Here is a 23,544-nt window from a genome sequence, read left to right on the forward strand (position 1 = left end):
ATCCTCAATGCAAGAGCAAAACCTCTATACAAGGAATCCAGAAGCCCATGTTGGCCTGTCAATGCTGTCAATAAGCCAGGAGGAAAAAAACTAACAATGATGTGGTGTTAGATTCCAGCCTGGGTTTTCCTACTTCTTAAGCAAAGTCTATGGAGTGCCATAGATTTGAGCATATAAGGTTTCAGTGAGATCTCAGACATGACTGGAAGATATTGATCACTAGGACCATTCCCTTGTGACTTTCTCCATCATACCCTATCAGCTTGTCAGGACCAGGACAAGGCATTTTCATATGATTAGCACTAGAGGAACAAGCTCCTGTTATTTATTCATATGGTTGGCGAGTCATGTTTAATGGTGCACACACAGTATCAGCCTTTGCATTAAAACCACTGCCCAACACATTTCCTTCTTTTAATACGTAATTTTTCAAAATTGTTTTCTTTAGAAGTCCAATTTTCTTGAGAAATTCATTGACCTTAATTATGTTAACTTATTACTGTCTATAAATCCATTTGTAAATTTCCCAGAACTAATCTTAATGAAAATATTCAGACCTAAAGAAGAAGTAGTGGTGTATCAGTCACCCATCTCATTTCAGCAAATCATTCACTGCTGCCCTCACTCAAAGGCAGGCTACTAAAAGTAACATAATTTAGAAAAGAAAAATGTACGAGAACTGGGCAGACAATATGAAAAGCTAACATATTACTTATTTGAAGTATAGTATTTGATTTTTATCATCAGAACGTAGGTGTCACACATCAGAAAGCTTGAAAGACTGAAGGGCAAACTAATTTTCCTTGCTCGCGCTTCCTAATAAAGAAAAAAAGATGGGCATCGCAAGACTCAAAAGCTGTTGTAGGAACTTAACATGATATTGTTCAAGGGGGTGGGAAGGAATGAATAAAAGCTCATCTCTACTTGCCGTGATGAGTATTTCCTTAACAAGATTTTTTTTTCCTTCCCAAGGATGGAATAAATTGGGAGGAAAAAAATCCAAACAGTCCTTTTTGTGGGGTCTGAGCTTTAGAAAAATAATGTGAAGAAGAATCTGTTGAATATTCAGTCAGACATAAATTACTGTGTGCTCAAATGGACTTACTCACAGTTAAGTATAGAAAGGACTACAGCCTTAAAAGTGTTCTTATGTTTTACTAATTTGTTCATATGTCAAATTATAAATAACTATCGTATAGTGTGATGGGGGAAACGGTCATGAGTTACAGTTGAATAATAGGACACAGACCTGAACATTTGTTCAATAAACCGAAGCTTCTTTTATATTCTAAGAATACCTACAGATTGACATTTGGAGTTCAAATCAATTTTGAATTTATAAGTCTATTTTATCCTATTTTCATATTGGATCTGAGACCAGGCTGCTAAAGGAGAGAGATCAAGAAAATTAATATTTAAGCAAATGCTTGTGAAGACATTTTTCTCAAAATATGCATTTCTAAACATGATTTTCTCAAAATACACACTAGAAATATTTTATACATTTTGACTGAGCCAAAAAACTGCATTGCTGTATCAGGAATAGTGGAAAATCAGATGAATAGCTGTGTTCTGCTATTCTGTGTTCTGCTAGAAATGGGAAGCGTATGTGCCTATGCTCATTCTTCCTTTGGTGAGGTATGATTTAGACAGTCATGAATTATACTTTGAACTCATTCAAACCTTTCACCATACCAATGTGTTGCATTTTTAATTAGACAACTTTCCCAGTAGCTAAGAGTAAAATACAATAGTGCAGTACATTTTTATTCCAAGTAACTCTTAAAACTCTTTGTACCAGCAAACCTGTCACTTGCAGCAAAAATAAAAATATTCTTAAAAATAATAAAAATAGGCTTGAAGTTGATATATGTTTTTGAGTAATTCGTATTAAGGTCTTTATCTTGGCTTTAGCACATCTCGATTTCCTCTAGGAAGTAATTGGTGTTGGTCATGTTTTGTAACTGTATGGTTTGTATGTGTGTATTTTTTTATAGTGGCATTAATGTGTATTTGTTGTATGTTGTCTTTGTTTGTACTATGTACTACGTACTGTGTCTTTTTTAAAAAAAATTCTAATAAAGATTATATTAAAAAAATAAAAATAGATCCATTAAAACGAGACAATGTGATAGTAATATTTTTTTTTAAAAAAGTTTCTTTTCTGTTCTTTAGAAAAAAATTAAAATTGGGACTTCAGATATAATTAACCTCATTTTGCTTCCATGAGTTCTGAAAAAACAGAATGACAAGCTGAAGAGTTTGGAAAACTAAAGCTATAAGAACTGTGGATTGTTTACAGTTTGAGGAAAATACTGCAGAACACAAGTAAAAGTTAACGTTTAAAAAACAAATCTTTGTCATGTGAAAAGTGACACATCAAGAGATTCAGTAAATTACCCTCTTTAATGTAGCTTTGCAATAAGTGGAGTTGAAATGCATTTGATTTTAAGATTTCCCTGACACCGGATGAATTCCAAAAGTGATTCTCCACTAATGGTGAAATAGATTCCTCCTTGCAGCCTCACAAAAGTCCCAATAGTCTGTTCCAGGGGGCTGATGAATCCCGAAAGGATGATTCGGGGAGCAATCATGAGAGCAGTGATAAAAAGAAGAAGAAAAGGCTCCTCTTCATGAGCTGACAATTGGATCACACCCTTGATTTAGCAACTATTAGCACTTTTAGAAGTTTAGCATAGTGATTCACATAATACTATCCTGGTATATCTTTAAGAAGATCCCCAGGCAAGCCAGTCTTCATGTATCTATAGGGGATGGTAATTTACCAGTTGAGATTACATAGCAGGGCAAGTTCATAGCTGAGGTGAGAGCTAAACAGGAGACTTCCCAGTTCTCAAATGATGCATTTGCTTACTATGCTACACCAGCTGCCTGAATCATTTATTTATTTATTAATATTAATAAATCAGCTAGATCCATAATTTCAATGGAGTGCAGCTCAGTAATAAAGCTTACAATATGCTTTATACACAGATATAAAAAACACAAAGCAAAATACAATAGTTATGAAATGGATGGCAGGTTGGACTAGGCAGAAGAGGCTTGCATCAATATGTAGGCTTTCAATATTCTTCTGCAAATAAATATTGCTGGAATATGTCAATATTGGAGGGAAGATACATAGCTAAGAAGGGTGAGAATCTTGTTCATTTTTTATCAGAGCTCACACAAATTCACAAAATTTGAATGTAGGAACAAGCAAATGTGCTGGAACGTGTGCCTGCGTGTGCCTTCAAATCACCTGTCGACTTATGGCAACTCTACGAACTTCATGAGGTTTTCTTAGGCGAGGAATATTCAGAGTGGTATTGCCAGTTCATTCCTCTAAAATACAGCCTACAGCAACAGGTATTTCCTGGTAGTCCACCATTCAAATACTAACCAGGAATGACCCTACTTAGCTTCCAAGATCAGATGGGATCTGGTGAATTTAGGGTATTTAGGCCCTACGTTAAGCATCAATAAAACATAAAACAGGTATTTGAATACAGAATATTTTAGTGTTCATGGAAAATATTGTTTTGAGAAACTGTCCTCTTTTTCCTAGTTTTCTTAATTTTTAGCTTTGCAGTGTCTTGAAATAAAGATAAATGGTGAAATTTTGAAAGAGATCTCTCCATATATATTCTCTTATAATGTACTCAAAATATTTTTCAGTATACAGCTTACTCCAGTAGATAATAACAAAATGAAATTCAGCCAAAGTCTAGACAAACAACACAATAACAACAAAGTCAAGATCAGCCTTTTAATTGCAGGTTGAATCTTCCTTATCTGGATTTCCAAAATCTGAAATACTCCAATATCCAAAACTTTTTTCATGAATAGCTGAGACAGTGACACTTTTGCTACCTAATTGTTTCAGGCACAAAATTAGTAAAAATGTTATGTATAAAATTATCTTCAGGCTATAAGTATAAGGTGTATATGAAATATAAATCTGTCCCCTATGCTATTTAACATTTACATGAAACCGCTGGGAGAGATCATCCGGAGACACGGGGCACGGTGTTATCAGTACGCTGATGACACCCAAATATGTTTCTCTGTGTCTCCGACTGATGGAGTGACAAGGGATGGCATCTCTCCTCTAGATGCCTGTCTGGAGTCAGTAATGGGCTGGATGAGGGAAAACAGACTCAGCTTGAATCCAGAGAAAACAGAAGTACTCGTGATAGGCTCCTCTGGTCCGGGGATGGAGATTTGTCCACCTGTCCTGAATGGGGTCACGCTTCCCCTGAAGGACTGAGTTCGCAGTCTGGGGGTGCTTCTGGACTCGTCGCTCCACCTTACATCTCAGGTGGATGCGACAGTCAGGAGCACTTGTTATCAGCTTCGGCTGATACGCCAGCTGCGACCCTTTCTGGGCCGGGGAGACCTTGAAACGGTGGTACATGCTCTAGTGATCTCTCGGTTGGATTTCTGTAACGCGCTCTACATGGAGCAACCCTTGTACCAAACCCGGAAGCTTCAATTAGTGCAGAATATGGCAGCAAGGCTAGTCACTGGATGCCCCAGGACTAGCCACATAACACCTATTCTGCAAGATCTGCCCATTTGCTTCCGAACCCAATACAAGGTGTTGGTTATTATCTATAAAGCCCTAAATGGCTTGGGCCCAGGGTACTTGGAGGACCGCTTCTCCCCATATAATCCGCCCTGTGCTCTCAGATCGGCCGGGAAGCAATTGTTGAGGGTTCCTGATACGAAGTACACCGTGACTGCACAGAGGGCGTTTTCCAACTCTGCTCCACAGCTTTGGAACTCTCTTCCCGGTGAGCTCCGCTCAGTTACCTCCCTTGACCTGTTCAGGAAGAAGCTGAAGACCTTCCTCTTCCAGCAGGCTTCCCCTAGGCATTGTGATATCTGCTCTCTCCCCGTTACACTAGCACTTTTAAGCTAGTTATTGTTGTGGTTTTTAATGTTTGTTATTTTTATCTTGTTTTTTTAAAAAATTGATATATTTGTTTGAAATTTTATAATGTAGATACTGTTGCAAATTGTACATTGTTTAGTACCTCTGTTGTAACCCGCTTTGATCTCCTTGGAAAAGCAGGCTATAAATAAACAGTATTATTATTATTATTATTATTATTATTATTATTATTATTATACATTAATTTCATGTTGAGGCCTGGGTCCCATCTTCAAGGTATCTGATTATGTATAAGCAAATATTCCAAAATCCAGTAAAATCCAAAATCTAAAATACTTCTAGTACCAGGTATTTCAAGTAAGAGAGAATCAAACAGCACCACAGCAATTACATACAAGTATTTTCAAAGAGATGAATGGAAAACTCAACAGTGGAACAAACTAAACATCTTAATTCCTACCCACCCACACGTAACAGAAATATTCACATATGCTAAATCCTGGCTGTTTTCTATGGATGAAAATTGGCCTCATAAACTTGTGTTTGTATGATTATTTGTTGGATTACAAACTAAGTAAGAATTTTCCTTAAAAATGCTTAAATAAATCCTCATGATGTTTCCAGTTTTTCTTTCACTGTGATGTTAGCAGTGCAGGGTTGATCAAACAGCATAGATAATCAGGCATTTTTGGCAATGAACTTTTATAGGACTTCTGGCAAAAAAAACATGAAAAGTTAACATAAATTTGCTAAAGAATAAATGGAATTGGTTCTTGACCATTCTTATTAAAATTGGGAAATTGACAAGCCTAACTATAATAAAATATATTACTCTGTCAAACATGAATTTATGTCCAAATGTGCAAATATGAGCCATCTAACACAAAGTAGCCATGTATCTAAAAATAAGTTTGCTTTTTCTACAGCAGCACAGCACGAAGGAAATCTACTTTCATTTACCCCCTGCTGCTTCTTAAATAGCTATGGCAAATTATACAAAACATGATTTGTAGAAATACATTTTATCAACAGGTGCAACGGGCTCAGAATGTGACAGCTCTAAATAATGTGTGTCAAGTCACCTGTCAATTTAAGGAAACTCCGTGAATTTCATAGGATTTTTTTAGGCAGAGTGGTTTTGCCAGTTCCTGCCTCTGAAATACATCTTACAGCACTTGGTATTCCCTGGTGGCCTCCCATCTAAGTACTAACCAGGGCTGACCCTGCTTAGCCTCCAAGTTCAGATGGGATCTGGTGCCTCTAGGGGATTTACTGTCTGTGTCCATGGATTCTACATCCATGAATTCAATCAAGCACGGTTCAAAAATTCTTTTCACTAAAATAAAAATAAAAATACAATGTCTGTACTATAGAGCTTTGTGAGTGAACTTTCCAAAGGTACAGCAATATGTCCATGGGAGTTTCTGCTTTTAAGCAAATGTAGATTATCCCTTTGCTTTTCCTGAAAGGATAAATTATGCTTACCTGAAGGATGAGGTGCAGCCTTTACACCTGGTACTCAGATGTACACAACATACCAATTTGTCCATCTTACTTTTTAAGCAAGCAAATTCTTGGTATCCATAAAACAACCATATCATTCAACACTCTTTCCTCTCTACATCTAACAAACAGTCCTGTTTCTGAAACACTGAGAAATAAACTGCCAAGTGTAGACTTAATGCTGCATGATTCAAAGAAAACAGAACTGAAATTCCAGCAGATCCCAGGCATCAAGAGGCTGCATTCAACTGAATGATACAGCCACTGAAGCTTCAACACCAGAGTCTTTTCCATGCAAACAACATCCCACAAAAATTGATATCCATTGGATTAGGGGGGTTGAATGCAGCTCTAGGATCACATGTATACTCAAAAGATTTTTTGTTGCCCTTGTTACCTCCAGGATCCCCAGACTGATCTTTTTGTGGCCAGAACATCTGGTGAACTGCTCCTCCTGGAAGTCCCCAGGTGTGACTTCCTGGAAGTCCCCAAGTGTGTCTTTGAAATGAGTTGCAAGGCCTCCTTTTACTGTTTTAACACGAACAAATACAGGCTTGGACTTCTGACCATACTTAGAACCTTATCGCATCGCTTAAATAATCTGGCTTACCTCTGCTGAACTGAAGTTTAAATTCGGACTGCAGCCAGGTCCTATCACAAGGATTTTGCCACCAAAGCCTTTAGATGAGTCCAGCCTGGCTGCAGCCCGGGTCCCCAATGTACTTTGGCAGCCATTATTTGAAGCCAGAAAGCTCCCAGTTTCAAAACGAGGCTCCTGAAGTACTCCTGGGATCTGGGCTGCAGCCAGGCTGGACTTACTCAACAGCTTCAGCAGCAAAATCCTTGCAATAGGACCTGGCTGCAGTCCAAATTAGACTTCAGTTCAGAAGAGGTAAGCCTGGTTATTTAAGTGGTGCAATAAGGTCCTTACTTACAACTGTAAGTAAGTTATTTTCCAAACTGTTACAGAATAATTCATTTTATTTTGCTCAACTAGAACTTCTGGCCACACTGGGATGTGTTTGTTTGTTATTTTGTTTTTGTTTGTTTGTTACTTTGTTTTTGTTTGTTTGTTTTTGATAGTTTGTGCCATCCTCAGAGGCCTAAGACATTAAAGTGACTCCACGATCTGCCACAGTTGTCTACCCCTGCTTTAGATTGAGTGATCAAATTTAGTCCCTGGGAGCCCAGGGTCATGTTGCAGCAATCCCTGTTGGTTACATAGGTTTTCCACTTGTGGCACAGAGAGATTTCAAAGAGATTTCAATTCACTGAGCAAGAAAGAAGAGACAGAAGGAAAAGATAGTGAATGCGGGGGGGGGGGGGGGATGTCACTTGGTTGCTGACCAACCAGCATGCTCATGTAGGCATGGGGGAGGCAAGTGATATTGAGGTGTGATATCATCATCACCCCTCCCAGGACCCACATCCTGCACCCAGACCATCCATCCTGAATCACATCCTCACCTCTTTCAGGAAGAGATTCATGGAGGTGTTTTGATCCCTTTTCTGAAATGATTTTGTGAGCCATCCACCAATGCTGGGAAACCGCGAGGAGAGTAAATGAAAGAAGACTAGAAAAACTGCAGTGCTTACAATTCCAAGGGCAGTGCAGACATTAAGTTGATTGTACGGTGAAGACAGAGTATCGATACTAAACAAGAAAGTGTGTAGTTGTCTTGATGCTGAGACTTCTTTAATTAACAAATCAGACCCAGAAGGTAGGTGGGAAAGTGCCAGTATTTCCATCATTTGGTTGTTCTCTTTCATTAAGAAATGGAGAAGTCTCCACTGGAGAGACTTCAAGTGAGTCAGCAAGCAAAGGGTATGTGCATCCAGCAGCTGATCTTCCTGCTACTTCTACAGTTTGAGACATGGCTTGGCAGGAGCAGGACAAATTAGTAGCCCACATTGCTATGTGTCCCAGAAGGGCCACCACTATCAGTGCACCTACATTCCTCTTCTGGAGACACATGGACTCTCGAGTTTTCTATAAGCAGATGACACATGGCTGAGCACATCAATGAGTGTGATGCAACCATGGAGGCAGAGACAATTCTATGGAGCTTTCCCATAAAATCTGAATCATGATTCTAGAGTTGCATCTACACTGTAGAAACAATGCAGTTTTATACCATTTTAAGTGCTGCAGCTCCATCCAATGGAATCCTGGAATCTGTAATGATACTGGGTTCTTTAGCCTAAAAGTGCTCATGCCTCACAAAACTACAAATCCTGGGATTCTGTAGGATGGAGTGATGACATTGAAAGTGGTGTCAAGCTGCATTACAGTCGGCCCTCTGTTTTCGCGGGGATCCCTTCTATGCACGCCCCCACACGAAAATGGAGACTCATCAATATTCAAGCCCATAGGCTTGAATAGGGCACGTGCCTGTGTGCATGTGCAGGGCGTGCCCCACTGAAAATAAAAGAGGTCACTCTTATGAATATTCAAGATTGCGGACCTCAAGTTCACGAGAACAGAGGGCAGACTGTATTTCTACAGTGTAAATGCACTCTCAGAAAGTCTCCCAAAACAACCCTTCTACCTGCCACTTGATTCATTCTTCAGGTAGGAAAACTTTCTTTTTTGGACTACAACTCCAGGACAGCTGCTGGAGCCGAGTTCACAAAAAATAACTTTTCCAAGCTGTGACTAACTCATAGAAAGTACTCCCTAACTGTAATGCCAGGCAGTAACATTTCTCTCATTTCAGAAATCGATTTTAGGAAGAGTAATGACACAGCCTGATCCAATTGTTAGGGATGCCCAAACCCATCAATATCAATGGGATTGAGCTTATCTTTACATCATGGCTACATTATTGATTTTAAAAACTTTTTCAGTTTTTTTAAAATAAACTTTTAAACTATCTGACAGATGCCAAAGCAATCAAGGTCTTGACAAGCTACAGAAATAAAGGTTGCTAGAAACATTTTATCCTCATGTAAAACAATAAGGACCATACAGTGTTTTTCAAACTTTCGTTTCCTTTTACAGGAAGCAGATGCTGTGACCGGGGGGTGGGGGGGATATGTCCCCCTGTTGATCAGAAAGCAATTAGCTGATGGTCTCTTCCCCCTTCCCCTGCCACCCACACCAGGCAGGTGATCTTTGGCATGAGGAGGAATTGCAACAGAAATCCTACTTCTGTCTATTACACCAGAGATTGCTTACACAAAGGGGTGGGAATATTAATCAGTCTCCTCCCAAGTGACAGGGAAAGATACTCCATCAATTGCAGAAGTTACCAACTAGTAAGTGGGGTTGGGGGTGTCAGGCCCAGATTCTCTATATAGCTCTGTAACTATCATGGTTACATTGCAACCTAGTGAATAGAGGATTCTGACCATTATTTACTATATAAAAAAGGCCTTTCTTGTTAGAAAATTAAGACTTTTGATAAAACTTTTTCTTCTGTTTTGTAAAAGAAAAAGTTGCAAAAGGAGAATAATAATCAAAACTCCCCCTTATGTTCTTATCTTATGGGGAAGAAAAGTCTGTAAACTTTCATTCTTGTGTCCAAGAACAAAGTGAACATCAGAATCTCTATTCTCTATGAGAACTCCATCCTAAATGGACAGGTGAGTTTTGCAGAGTTGGAGGAGAACTTTGGTAAATGCAGCAACCCATTTCCAGGAACATACAGATCTTATCACAGTTATCTTTCTGATGACTTACCTGTTTATTCTTTGAAATGTAGTTCTTAGCTCAAAAACTGAACAAGTGTATTCATAAATGATGCATACAAACTATGATACACAGTGAAAAGCAGCTTATAAAAATTTGTACTCTAAAGAAAGCTCCGTAGGAAATGCGTATGAAAGAGAAACTGTGAAAAATGCATGTGATGGGGAAAATTGCATGCAACCTTAAGGGCAGTTTTTGGAACTAATTCAGAAAGACCATGGAATGTGTTTATGTTCAAATACATTCAAAAATAGATTGATTTGTCCTGGAAATAGACTGATTCGTCCATCCATATAACACCATTGCCTAAAAGCTATAATGTGCATGGTACTTTATTCTAAGCACAAATGTGCATGTATTAATTCAATCTGACATTTACCTTGATAAACAGCTTTGAATCCAGGTGAGCCAATGCTATCATCAGATTGCAAATGTAGCCACATCTGGTTGCTCATGCTTACAATAAGGTCAGGAACACTTGAACCAGTCAGCCTGTGGATGGGAAAAACATTAGAATTGTGTCAGGTTCCATGTATTCTAACTTGCCATATCTGGTTTATAAAATGTAATTGTTCCACACAATAACCTGGACTACTGGAATTGAAAAATCAAACACATTCAAAATACGACAAAGGTGCTACTCTGGAGACCATGGTTCAGATTCAACCATATAAATGCACTGGGTGACCTTGGGCAAATCAAATTCTCCCAGCCTAAGAGGAACGCATAGGCGAACCTCTTCTGAATAAATGTTGCCAAGAAAACCATAGGACAGGGTCAGAACTGACTTGAAAGCACGTAATAACAAACAAATTTATGAACTCACTTTAGATTCTGTTAATATTTTCAGAGTGTAATCAGAGATTGACATGAGTTGAAAGAATCAATTTGTGGGGGGGTGGGGGGACCATGAGATTTTTAGCAATGAAGGGGATGAAGATAGCAATGGGTGGTGTTTTATTACTTTGTTTTATTTTATTTATTGAGGAAATACAAATCCAAAACATTGTCGTAAATGTAAAGTATTTTGTGCAATGAAAAATGTAACAGAAATGCTAAACTGTAGCAAGAACCCATATTTACATATTTGGGTACACAACAGTATTTTTTTAGAAAGTGCAGTGTTAAATTGCCACTTACCTGGAAAGCAATGCAATTGTGAGGTACCCTTTCAAAAGGTCAGTCCCTCCTCTAGGGTAATAAATGCTGCTTATTTGTGTCAATGCACTTACTCTGGCTGCATCTGCACTGCAGAATTCATTTAATCTGACACCACTTTAATTGCCACGGTTCAATGCTATTGGATTTTGTGAGTAGTTCTGTGAACTAATTAGCCTTCTCTGTCAGGGACCCCTAATGCCGCAATTACAAATCCCAGGATTGAACAGGATGGAGCCATGACAGTTAAAGTGGTGTCAAACTGCATTATTTTTGCAGTGTGGCACCATTCTCTGAGGTTTGCAGACCTGTAGAGACTTTCCTCAGGCCTGGGTACACTCATTATGGGAATTTCCACTGAAAGATACTATGATTTCTACTATTGTGATAGTTTTTGAAATTACACTCATGAAATAGGTGTACAGAGAAACACATAGAGTAGAACAAGAGTAATTACATATATATCCTTCAATTGTTGAGGTCCAAAGAACCATAACAGAAACTCTGCTCACGTAATTAACTTTTTTGATCACTCTCTCTCTCTCTCACACACACACACGGTGGCCTGAACTACTGCTGCTGAAGATCAGTGAAGCTCTTCTGACAAAACTCCATCAACTGTAATGGGGATGTTGTACAACAGATTGCAATAGAGGGGTAATCAATAGAAAAGCCAGGTGATGGGAGGAAATCTCACGTTAGTCAGCAAGTTGTTATTTATTTATTTGTATTCAAATATTTACAGCCTGCCTTATGGCCAACAATCTCATGGAAGCTTACCCCCTCAAAAAAGAACTTGAACAGTTTAAAACAAATTAAAACAGAAAGAATAACATAAAGGCTAAAATATACGTTAAAACGTTTAACACTTAATTCGAAAGCAGTTAAAATAATTCAAAACCACTCATATGCAAATGTGGATTAAACCAACCATGTCACTAAAGATATAGTAACTACATCCCCCCCCCCCCGCGCTTTGGTGCCAGAGTGACAGCAGTGTTGGTGCCAATCAGACCTCTAAGGGGAAGTTATTTCATAACTGGAGGGGACAGCAGAAAGGCCCTCTCCCACAGCCTAATATCGAGATAGAAGATGACACCAGTCAATATCCACTCATTCACCACTACTCTTACTTTCCAAGAGGGTGAATGAGTCAGTGGTGACAACTGTCTTGAGCTGTGTTTGATAGCACAACTTTGTTTGACAAAAATTGACACCTCTTTTGATTTTGTCCTTGGAGTGGCATGAAGGTGTGCCATTAGGACTGACCTGGCAGGTTGAGACATTAAGTCAGCATTTTGCCCAATTCCAGTTCATCCCACAGATTTAGAGCTGCTGGGTTTCTCAATTAATAAGAGTTTCTTGCATGAACAAGGATATCTCAATGAGATATTTTGCCTCACATTCTGCATTTGAGAATTTCCCTTCATTTTTGGAGCAGGCTCTTTAAACCAGAACTGGGTGTGCAGATATTACACCTTTCCTCACTCTCTCTCTCTCTCTCTCTCTCTCTCTCTCTCTCTCTCTCTATATATATATATATATATATATATATATATATAATTGCTATTTGTTTGTTTGTTTTTGATGGTTTGGGTGGTCCTCCTCAATCTGGGAATTGTAGATATTTGATGAAAGAAACTGACAGGCTTCCCAGGGAATTGGCTGTTCATCTGGTAGAAGAAAAACTAAGGGCCTTCCCCACAGTTTACATTCCTAGAGAGAGATTTATACTATGGAACAGGTTTGTCACCTTTTTCTTAGTGAGTCTCAGGACTGAAGGGATAGAACTACCCATTTATGTTTATTAAAAAGGCTACACTAAGGGAGTTCTAGTAACTGGTTTGCTACATATTTCATGCATATAGGACTAGGCTATGTCTTCTTGGATTAGCAGTGTAATGTGGGAGGATCTTTAGAATCACAGACTTGGAACACACCACAAGGCCATCCAGTCCAACCCCCCTGAGATAGATGTACTGAGATCTTTGGGACAGCTGACCTGAAATTCTTGGAGTTCTGCCTAATCTTCAGGTGTATCTACACAATAGAAATAATGCAGTTTGACAACATTTTAACTGATAATGGCTCCATCCTACAGAATCCTGGGATTTGTAGCTTTGTGAGACACAACACTCTTTGGCAGAAAAGGCTAAAAGCCCTGAAAAACTGCAAACCCTCAAGTTCCATAGGATGGAGCTACAGTACTTGAAGTAGTATCAAACTGCATTATTTCTACAGTGCAGATGCACCCAAAGTTACAGTTTAGTCACAATCTGATTAATTTGCTCATTCATCAGCCTACCTTTGCTGTGATAACATGAAGAGTTGTGGCTATCCATACCAGATCATCTAAAACTGTGAGGGTTATGTGATTGTTAATTGCTTTCCCCTTTAGGTGACTTTAATGCAGTATTTTATTCACAGCAAGTGGGGGAGAACATCAGTATTGCCACCACACTGTCCCATAATCAGATGCTGTGGTTTCAAGGCAGTCTTAGGGTGGATGCCAGCAGGACTGTGAACAGTTGGGGCGGGGTAATAATAATAATAATAATATGTTTTATTTATAGACCGCTATTCCGCGATGATCATAGCGGTGTACAGTAAAATCGTAATACAATACAAAATACAGTTAAAGGAGGGAGAAGTCTCGTCCTTCAGGCAGTCCCTGATGTTGCTGGTCTGCCTGATCGCTCCCTCTGAGGCCGAGATGACAGTTGAGGAGGGAGGGGCCTCTTCCTTCAGGCAGTCCAAGATGTTGCTGGTCTGCCTGATGGCTCCCTCTGAGGCCGAGATGACAGTTGAGGAGGGAGGGGCCTCTTCCTTCAGGCAGTCCCTGATGTTGCTGGGTCTGTCTGATCGCTCCCTCTGAGGCCGAGATGACAGTTGAGGAGGGAGGGGCCTCTTCCTTCAGGCAGTCCAAGATGTTGCTGGGTCTGCCTGATGACTCCCTCTGAGGCCGAGATGACAGTTGAGGAGGGAGGGGCCTCTTCCTTCAGGCAGTCCAAGATGTTGCTGGTCTGCCTGATGGCTCCCTCTGAGGCCGAGATGACAGTTGAGGAGGGAGGGGCCTCTTCCTTCAGGCAGTCCAAGATGTTGCTGGTCTGCCTGATGGCTCCCTCTGAGGCCGAGATGACAGTTGAGGAGGGAGGGGCCTCTTCCTTCAGGCAGTCCCTGATGTTGCTGGGTCTGTCTGATCGCTCCCTCTGAGGCCGAGATGACAGTTGAGGAGGGAGGGGCCTCTTCCTTCAGGCAGTCCAAGATGTTGCTGGGTCTGCCTGATGGCTCCCTCTGAGGCCGAGATGACAGTTGAGGAGGGAGGGGCCTCTTCCTTCAGGCAGTCCCTGATGTTGCTGGGTCTGCCTGATCGCTCCCTCTTTGACTTTGAGGGCCTTTAGCATTAGCACCAAATACTCACAGAAGCTATATTAGGGCAGGGAAAGTTTTTTCCTAGTTTAGAAAAAAAAGGGTGCTTTACAAGACCACATTGGAGTGGAGTACTTGATGTTGTTCTACGGGGAACTGAAGAGAAAATAATTAAAGCCCAGATTAGCACAGGGGTGGTTGGCAGCACTAACACATTTTGCAATATCTACCTACATCCACCAATGATTTCCACTTGGAAAAAATATTGGATGGGTAGACTAAAAAGTGGGTTGCATTAGAGGTGGCAGGTAAAATATATGCAGGTTTTTAAAGAATTATGGGGATCCCTTGGTCATGCTTCCATTGGTATTTTATTATTCCATGCAGGTTCTTTAACTGCATTCTTCCTAGGAGGCCCTGACAATGAGTGCATTGGTGTCAACATCAAAAAGTGACCGTTCAAGTAGGGCTTTGAGTATGGGAGACATGCATCTTGAGGGGAAGTGTATGTGTTCACCACAGATGGATCAGATGGGGAAAGGAACAGAGACCCATTCTGCCACATGCAAGGAAAAGGTATTATGCCCTGTAGAGATCTAAATAACTGCACATCAGTACAGGATAAGTGGGAAGTACTGTTATCTTACTGTGTTTATCAGAGTCTGTTGGCTAAATATCAGTTTCAAGCTGTGACTAACCAGGTATTATTATAAGTGCAACTTTCAGAGCACAGATCTAGGACTCATTCTTTTCTAATTAGGATGCCATCACTCTGAAACAACAATGGGATGTTAACTGTGGATAAGCAAATATTTTAGTAGATGGAAGTCATAAGGGCTTAAATCCTGTGTTTGATCACTTATGAAATGACTTCTATTTGTTGAAGTTCCTTGTGTTTTTATTACAGCTTTAAAAGGGGTACTGGAGAAAAGGTTGGCATTAGGGGAAATGCAGCACAGAATAAGCAAAGTAGTAGTATCTGGTTAATCTAAATGAATTTAAGTCTCCGAGACAAGATGAACTACATCCAAGGGGATTTAAAGAACTGGCAAATGTAATCTCAGAGCCATTGACAATAATCTTTGAGAACTCCTGGAGGAGACAAATGTTGTTCCCATCTTTAAAAAAAAAAAAGGGGGGGGGGAGGAGGATCCCGACAATTGCCACCCAGTTAGTCTGACATCAATACTAGGAAAGATTTTAGAGCAGCTCATTAAACAGAGAGTCTGTGAATATTTAAAAGGGAATGCCATAATCACAAAAAGTCAACATGGGTTTTTCAAAAATAAGTCATACCAGACTAAATTGAGATAGATTAGATAGATAGATAGATAGATAGATAGATAGATAGATAGATAGATTTACCAACTTGGTAGATGAAAGGAATGCTATAGACACACAGCATATAATGATTTCAGTAAGGCCTTTGACAAGGTCCCCCATGATGTTCTTGCAAACAAGCTAATGAAATGTGGGCTGAACAATGCAATTGTTAGGTGGATTAGTTAGTGACCAGTGAATGTGCTGGCTTGCACTTGGGGCTCTGTGTGTCAACCAAAGGGAGCTGAGGAGGAAATCAGAATGACCTCCTTCCTCAGCTAGACTCCACTTTTCTCCTGCAGATCTCAAAATTTAAATCATATCTAGCTCTTGTTATTGCCATGTTTTTTCTGATATCATTGTTTCTGATTTTTTTAAACAAGAATAAAACTTGTTTCAGAACACTACAAGATTTGTTAGAGCAACCCCCCCCCACCGAAATAGACTTATTTTCAAATAGTTCTGCAATAGTTTAGATCTAATGTTATTTCTATATACAAGAAATGAAATCTGAGTGTTAGAACAAAATACATAGCACCACAGCTATTCTTATTTTATTTTATCTTTTATTACCTTGCAGTCATATGTCAGGAGAAAGCCTTGGCATTTATTGTCAAGACAGAGTGCACTTTAATATCTGAACAATCAACAAGAAATCACTCTGCCTTTTCAAAGAACTTTGAGTACTATTTATCTTATTGATTTATATACTTCCCTTTATCTTATGATAACCAAGGTGCTATCCAAAATGGAATTTAAAGTCACAAAATGACATAGTTTTAAAAATAGCATCAACTACAGCAATAGAAGAAAGGAAATAAATAAAATACAAATTTCATATCAAACACCCTTAATCAATCAAATCAATAGGTTGTGACCTAACACCAAAAAGAATATAATCTTGGTACCAGCCCACCTCCTTGGGTACTTTCACACTTCCACAATCAGGGTGCCACAACAAATCTCTCTTTTTCTTTCTCTGTATCCCTTGTTGTTATATAACATACTAATGGTACTTGGAGAATTATGCTTAGCTGCCAGGAAAATCTGGCAAAAGTCAATGGCAGGAATGAAAGAGATGTTAAGTGGCTACACAAGGGTACACATGCATGCTGCTTCTGGAAAGCTGAACGGTAGGTCTTTTAACCTGCTTGCTGTTCACCTCTTTTAATTGCCTACTCTCACTTTATTCAATATAGGCTTTGGTGGTCACTTAAGATGTGTGAACAGGAATTTTGAGCTACCTTCATTGTCTGGTGAGGGTCCTTTCTTGACTTGTTGTTATTGGCCGTCAAATCAGCTCTGAATTATCATGACCTTATTAATGAGACAACCCCATGTACACTGGTCATGAATTGCTCTGCTTAAATCTTGCATGACATCCTTTATTGAATCATCTGTAATGCAGCCTTCTTCTTTTCCTTCTGCCTTCCACTTTACTGAAAATTATTGCCTCTTCCAGTGAGTCATGTTGTTTCATGACATGTAAAAAGAACAATGACTTCAGTTTAGTCATTTTGGTTTCTTTTGAGAGTTCAGGCTGGATTTGTTTTATAATCCATTTATTTGTCTTTATAAAAGACCATGGCATCCATAGTACTCTCCTTCAGGACCACATTTCACATGAACTGTTTCTCTTCTTGTCACCTTTATCTTTTACAGCTATACATAGAAACTGGAAATACTAGGACATGGATGATTCTGGTATTCAATGATTACTTCCTTCATAGCTGTCCTTTCAAGTCCTAGTGTTCTTCTGATTTCTTAACTAGTTTCCATTTTAAATTATGACCGAGTTAAGGTATAGAAAAGGAATGAAATTTGTTTTTTGTCTTCACCACCCATTTTAAAATTGGGTGGATCTTGTAAAATTTTGGTCATTATTTTTGCTTTCTTAATATTGAATGGTAACCTTTTCCTGTACTAAATGTAGAAGAAGGCAGTGATTTAATGGGTAAGGGCTGGCTCTTTATATGAGACCTATCTGGTCTAATCTGATTTGCTCTCCCATTAAATATTAACACTGGTTTGGTTAATCTGGTCATATCACATGGACACTATGGTTAAAATTAGTACTACAGTGAGCCCTTGTTATCCACTGGGGTTTGGTTCCAGGACCCCCCCACCCCCCGTGGATACCAAAATCTGTGGATGCTCAAATCCCATTAAACATAATTGTGTAGTAAAATGGTGTCCCTTATATAAAAGGGCAAAATCAAGGTTTGCCTATGGTAACTTGTATATTTTTAAAGTATTTTCAAGCCGTGGATGCTTGAATCTGTGGATAAAAAAAAATCTGTGGATAAGGAGGGCTTAATGTAGTTCACTTGATTTTATCATATTTGGCACATATTTGGGTTGTAAGTATGTCAAGGGGGTTTAGGTTGCTGAGCACTTTTAAGCGATTTTAAGGTGATAGGTGGCTTCTCAGTCCCACAGCTTAGGGCTTTGAAACTGTGGTAGGATAGCGGATAATCTTTGGGCAAACTCACACATCTTGGGATGTGGAACAGGGAAGGTATGCCACCCTGTTCTTTGCATCAGGCAGCAAAATGGCTTTGCCTAGCCCTGGGTTAACTGCAGCCTTGACTGCACTGGCCAGGATACTCGGGGGCAGCCCAGGGCATCCTGGTCCCACAGCTGTTTCAACCTGCTCCCTTCACTTGGCCTTCTGTTCTCATGCCATGGCTGCTGTCTGCATGGACATCCTACTAGGCTATTTGGCACATCTTCTGTCACCACAGGTTGCCCATGTCTGAAGTCAGCAACAAGCACAAGGCTGGGCACCTTGTTCTGGCCTCAGAATGAGTGACCCACACTGGTAGTGGATGCACTAGGTGACCCAGTGGGACACCTGTGCAGACAGCCACTGAGGAGTGGGAATGGAGTGCTCTGGATCTTCACAAAAGTTTCAGAGCAACAGGTTCATGATTTTAAACCATTTTAAGACTGTAATTTCCTGGTTCTGTTATAGAACATGCTGGATGTCATCTGGACTGCTCACACCAGAACCAGGATTTGAGATGTGCACCATCTAAATAGGACAATACCAGAATGTGGGGAGAGGAGGTTTTGGCCCATGCAGTCAAGGCCTGCATGTTCATTTTTTCAGCCTTTAAAAAAAAAATATTATGTCTCTGACATGAAAATGTGTTTTTGTGTTATCTCTTAGCAACAGCACACCCAATCATATTCAGCGCTTGCTTGAGTCCCAGACAGGGAGTGGGTGAGGGCACACATCTTCCAAGCTCTAAAGGAGACTGTTAGAGCTTCAAATGTTACTTTTTAAAGGAAAACTTTAATTTCCAAACATGTTTTTTAAAAAAAGGTCCAAACTGGAAAATAAATATTAGGTAGCCAAATTTTGATCACACAACAGGTAACATTATTTTTTACAGTTACTAATTCAGAAAGTAACTCACTGGATTACTAATTACTAACAAGTTACTTTGTGCCATTGAAAAATGTACATATAAACAATCTTTTCCCACATCTATCACTATCATTCTAAGTGGATTATCTTGATTAAACTTCAACACCACCACCCAAAGCAGAGCGGACTACACAGCTGCCACACACCCTGCCCACAGATACACTGAAGAAGCAGGATGAATCTCCCTCTGTTCCAAACAATTGCTTGAAATCTTATGCCTGACTTGCCACCTTCCTCATCTCAGCTCTCATGTCAGCCTAGTCCAACCCAGCTAGTCCATCTGTGCACTGTGTCTGCACTGCATAAATAATCCAGGTTGACATCATTTTCACTGCCATGGCTCAATGGTATGGAATTCTGAGACCCGTAGTTTGCTGTGGCACCAGACCTCTCTGACAGAGAAGGCTAAATGTCTCACAAAGCTACAATTCCCAGTATTCCATAGCACTGAGCCACGGCAGTTAAAGTGGTATCAACCTGGATTATTTTTGCAGTGTGGATGCAGCCTCTGTGAGGTATGGCAAGTGTGCCAGTGTTTGAAAAGGCAGTCCTGCAAGGAAGGCCTCTCAAGCACTCATACTGACTGATTCATTCTCTTTCTGGTAGTTACAGCTGTCTCTTTCCATTTCCTTTCCCATCTCCTTCTCCAGAATGGAAGAGTTCAGAAAAGACTGACTATATTTAAAGTTGTTTTCTTAACAAATATAATAATAGTAAAAATCCAGTTAACCCGAATCTCTAGTATAAGCTCCTGTTTTCACTGTTCTTCCTTCCTCACTCTTCCACCTCCTCTTTGCCACTGTCTGTCCATTTCTCTCTTTCTCATTCTTTCCCTCACTCCCTCTTTGTTGCTACAACTGCTATTTTTCTTGCTTGTTGCTGCTCTTCTCCTGTGCAATAATCCAAAAAGAAAGGTCATATGGGTAGCTATCGGGGATCCTCACACATAACAGTGGGTAAAGGAAGTAATCAATGCCTCCCTACAACAAGGCAGAATTCCATCCTGCCTAAAGGAGGCTGTTGTGAGGCCTCTGTTAAAAAAGTCATCATTGGATTCCACAATAATGAATAACTATCGGCCAGTGTCTAACCTACCATTTCTGGGCAAGGTTCTGGAACATGTGGTGGATTCCCAACTCCAGGGGTTTCTGGATGAAACGGATTATCTAGATCCATTTCAATCTAGTTTCAGACGTGGCTATGGAACAGAGACAGCTTTGATCGCCTTGGTGGATGACCTACGCAGGGAACTGGACAGAGGGAGTGTGTCCCTGTTGGTTCTTCTGGACCTCACAGCAGCTTTTGATTCCATCGATCATGGTATCCTTCTAGACCGCCTCTCTGGGATGGGGCTTGGAGGTACTGTTCTACAGTGGCTCCGTTCCTTCCTGGAGGGGCGAACACAGAAGGTGGTACTGGGGGACTCCTGTTCGACCCCTTGGCCATTGACCTGTGGGGTCCCTCAAGGTTCTGTGTTGTCCCCTATGCTGTTTAACATATACATGAAACCGCTGGGAGAGATTGTCTGGAATTTTGGGGTGCGATGTCATCAATATGCAGATGACACTCAATTCTACTACTTCTTCCCACCTCAATCCAAGGAGGCAGTCCTGGTTCTAAACCAGTGCCTGTCTTCAGTAATGGACTGGATGAGAGCAAACAAGTTGAAACTTAATCCAGACAAGACAGAGGTGCTCCTGGTCAGTTGGAAGGCAGATCAGGGAATAGGGATCCAGCCTGTGCTAGATGGGGTCACACTCCCCCTGAAGACACAGGTTCGCAGTTTGGGGGTAATGTTGGACTCAGCTTTAAACTTGGAGGCCCAGGTCTCTGCTGTGACCAGGAGTGCTTTCGCACATTTAAAACTTGTGCGCCAACTGCGCCCGTTCCTTGAGAAGCCAGATCTGGCCACTGTGGTACATGCCTTGGTTACATCCCATTTGGACTACTGTAATGGGCTCTACATAGGACTGCCTTTGAAAAGTGTTCGGAAAATTCAACTGGTTCAAAGAGCTGCTGCCAGGCTGTTAACAGGCGCCGATTACAGAGCCCATACAACTCCCCTGTTGAAACAGCTTCATTGGCTGCCAGTTCGTTCCCGGGCACAATTCAAGGTACTGGTTATATCCTACAAAGCCCAACATGGCTCAGGTCCACATTATTTGGCAGACCGTTTCTCCTGGTATGAACCTGCCCAGACTCTGAGATCCTCTGGAGAAGCCCTTCTCTCCATCCCAACACCTTCACAAACACGTTTGGTGGGGACACGAGAGAGGGCCTTCTCAGTGGCTGCCCCTAGACTCTGGAACTCCCTGCCCAGGGAGATAAGAATGGCTCCCTCCTTGATGGCTTTCCGATGGCAGGTGAAGACCTACCTGTTCAAACAGGCATTTAAGGAATCACTATAAGAACAGGCAGGAATGTTGGACTAGTTTAATCATTCTGTTTAATGCATGTCATTTATCTATTTATTTTTAAAATGTTTTAATTGTACTTTTTGTTTGTTTGGTTGGTTTTTAATTGCTGTGAAGCCACTCTGAGTCCCAGTCCTGGGAAAAGAGCGGGATATAAAATAAATAAATAAATAAATGAATAAGAACAAATATATGCCATGTACCATAACTCTCTGCTGCAGGACAAAATCGAGATTTCTTAGAAGTTTTTACCAAGGAGTCACACCTTGTAAAATCTTTATGAGAATTATACTGCACAGATATACATTTGTTTCTGTGCCAAAAAAAAAAATAACACACCCATACATGTTTTAACACAGGAAACTGTATTTCCTGTACAAAGTACACTGTCAAAAGCACAGCAAAACCAAAACAGAACTTTTTCTTTTTGAAATACTTAGGTTTTACCCAAAATAAAGTTTCTGAAAAGGCTGTCTAAAATGAAAAGAGTGAGCAACTGGTGGAAAAACTATTAGGTTTCTGTGGGAAGTAATTAATTATTTCTCTTGCTGCTTCACTCAAAAAAGTAACTGTTAGACATAAACCGGGGAGATCTGAAAGTTTTTATTTAAATTATCTTTTGTCAGATTGTAACTCACAAATAACTTGCAAAGTGGCACAATTTTGTGCATCTGCAATTACTTGCAGAAAAAGCAAAATTAATTCTAAGTTAGCAGAACACATTATGCCCGTGTTTCCTTAATCCTATCAACTTTACTTGTTCTTTATTCTTATTTTAATTCATTTTATTGTTGATTTAAATTGTTTTATCTTCCCAGTGGGCAGATTTATCCTCTTGCTATTTAAGAGCAAAGCACCCAGTTTTGTAACCAACCCTATGCATGATTTTACTGCATTGTTTTTAATGTAATTCTAATGTATCATCATTAATGCATTTTTAATCATTATTTTTATTAGTTGTTGTTGTTTTGTATCTTTTATGCTGATCTTTGACCGTAATAAAGTATAGTAGTAGTATAAACTGTTACACATAATTACTGCCAAGGTATAACTGGTTACCAAAGTAACATTATTTCCAAACGTCTGAATACTGTAGAGCAGAGCATTACACAACATAGCACACAATTAACACATTTCTACCACAGGCTTACCACCCAAATTCTGAACAAAAGGAAATATTATTTCAGACGAGAATCAATGTAAGATAATGGAATAGTCCACTTCTCAATTTTTTTTAAATCTCTCTCTCTCTTGCTTTCTTGCTCTCACTCTCTCTGTATCTGTGTGTGTGCACTTTCAAGTTGCCCATCTACTTATGGAGACCTTAAGAATTCCACAGATACTATTAAGAAATACTTTCATTTAGTACAGAATGAATATACCATGAATATACTACATAAACGAGTAATGTCATGTACTTACACATACAGCACTGTTCTGGTATCTCCCACTTTTCCAGCATCCCCTACAGTAAGGGTGTCATATCCTCTTTCTAGTTCAAATTCTTCAAAGGCAAGCTTTATAACCTGTTACAATGAGAAAGAAACACTTTTTTCAATGGAGTGCACTTTTACTGTTGTTCTTGCAAACATGATTTGTAGGCTAGTTTATCTTTGTGTGAACTCAGTATAGTGTCAGCATATTCATATTCATATCTTCTGAAAATTTTGATATTGAGTCTTCTGTATTCAAATATAGTTTGTATAAAAGTAAACACAGAGCAAGTATTTGTTTTTGATACAGCATTGAAAAATAATGA

The 23,544-nt window shown here is 39.8% G+C and overlaps 1 protein-coding gene across 3 annotated transcripts in view; it reads right to left on the reverse strand.

The window, feature by feature from the left end:
* Positions 1 to 23,544, reverse strand: part of CSMD1 (CUB and Sushi multiple domains 1) — a 1,238,710-nt gene that overhangs the window by 328,483 nt on the left and 886,683 nt on the right. For all 3 annotated transcript variants that reach the window (XM_089531085.1, XM_089531084.1, XM_089531086.1), the window contains exons 11-12: positions 23,208 to 23,311; positions 10,471 to 10,583 (exon numbers count right to left, since the gene is read on the reverse strand). In XM_089531085.1, the coding sequence (XP_089387211.1) occupies positions 10,471 to 10,583; positions 23,208 to 23,311 (217 nt within the window). The remainder of the gene's footprint in view (positions 1 to 10,470; positions 10,584 to 23,207; positions 23,312 to 23,544) is intronic.

Source organism: Sceloporus occidentalis, unplaced genomic scaffold (assembly GCF_023333645.1).
Source record: "Sceloporus occidentalis isolate IW3139 unplaced genomic scaffold, rSceOcc1.0.p SCAF_6, whole genome shotgun sequence".
Classification (NCBI taxonomy): Eukaryota; Metazoa; Chordata; class Lepidosauria; order Squamata; family Phrynosomatidae; genus Sceloporus; species Sceloporus occidentalis.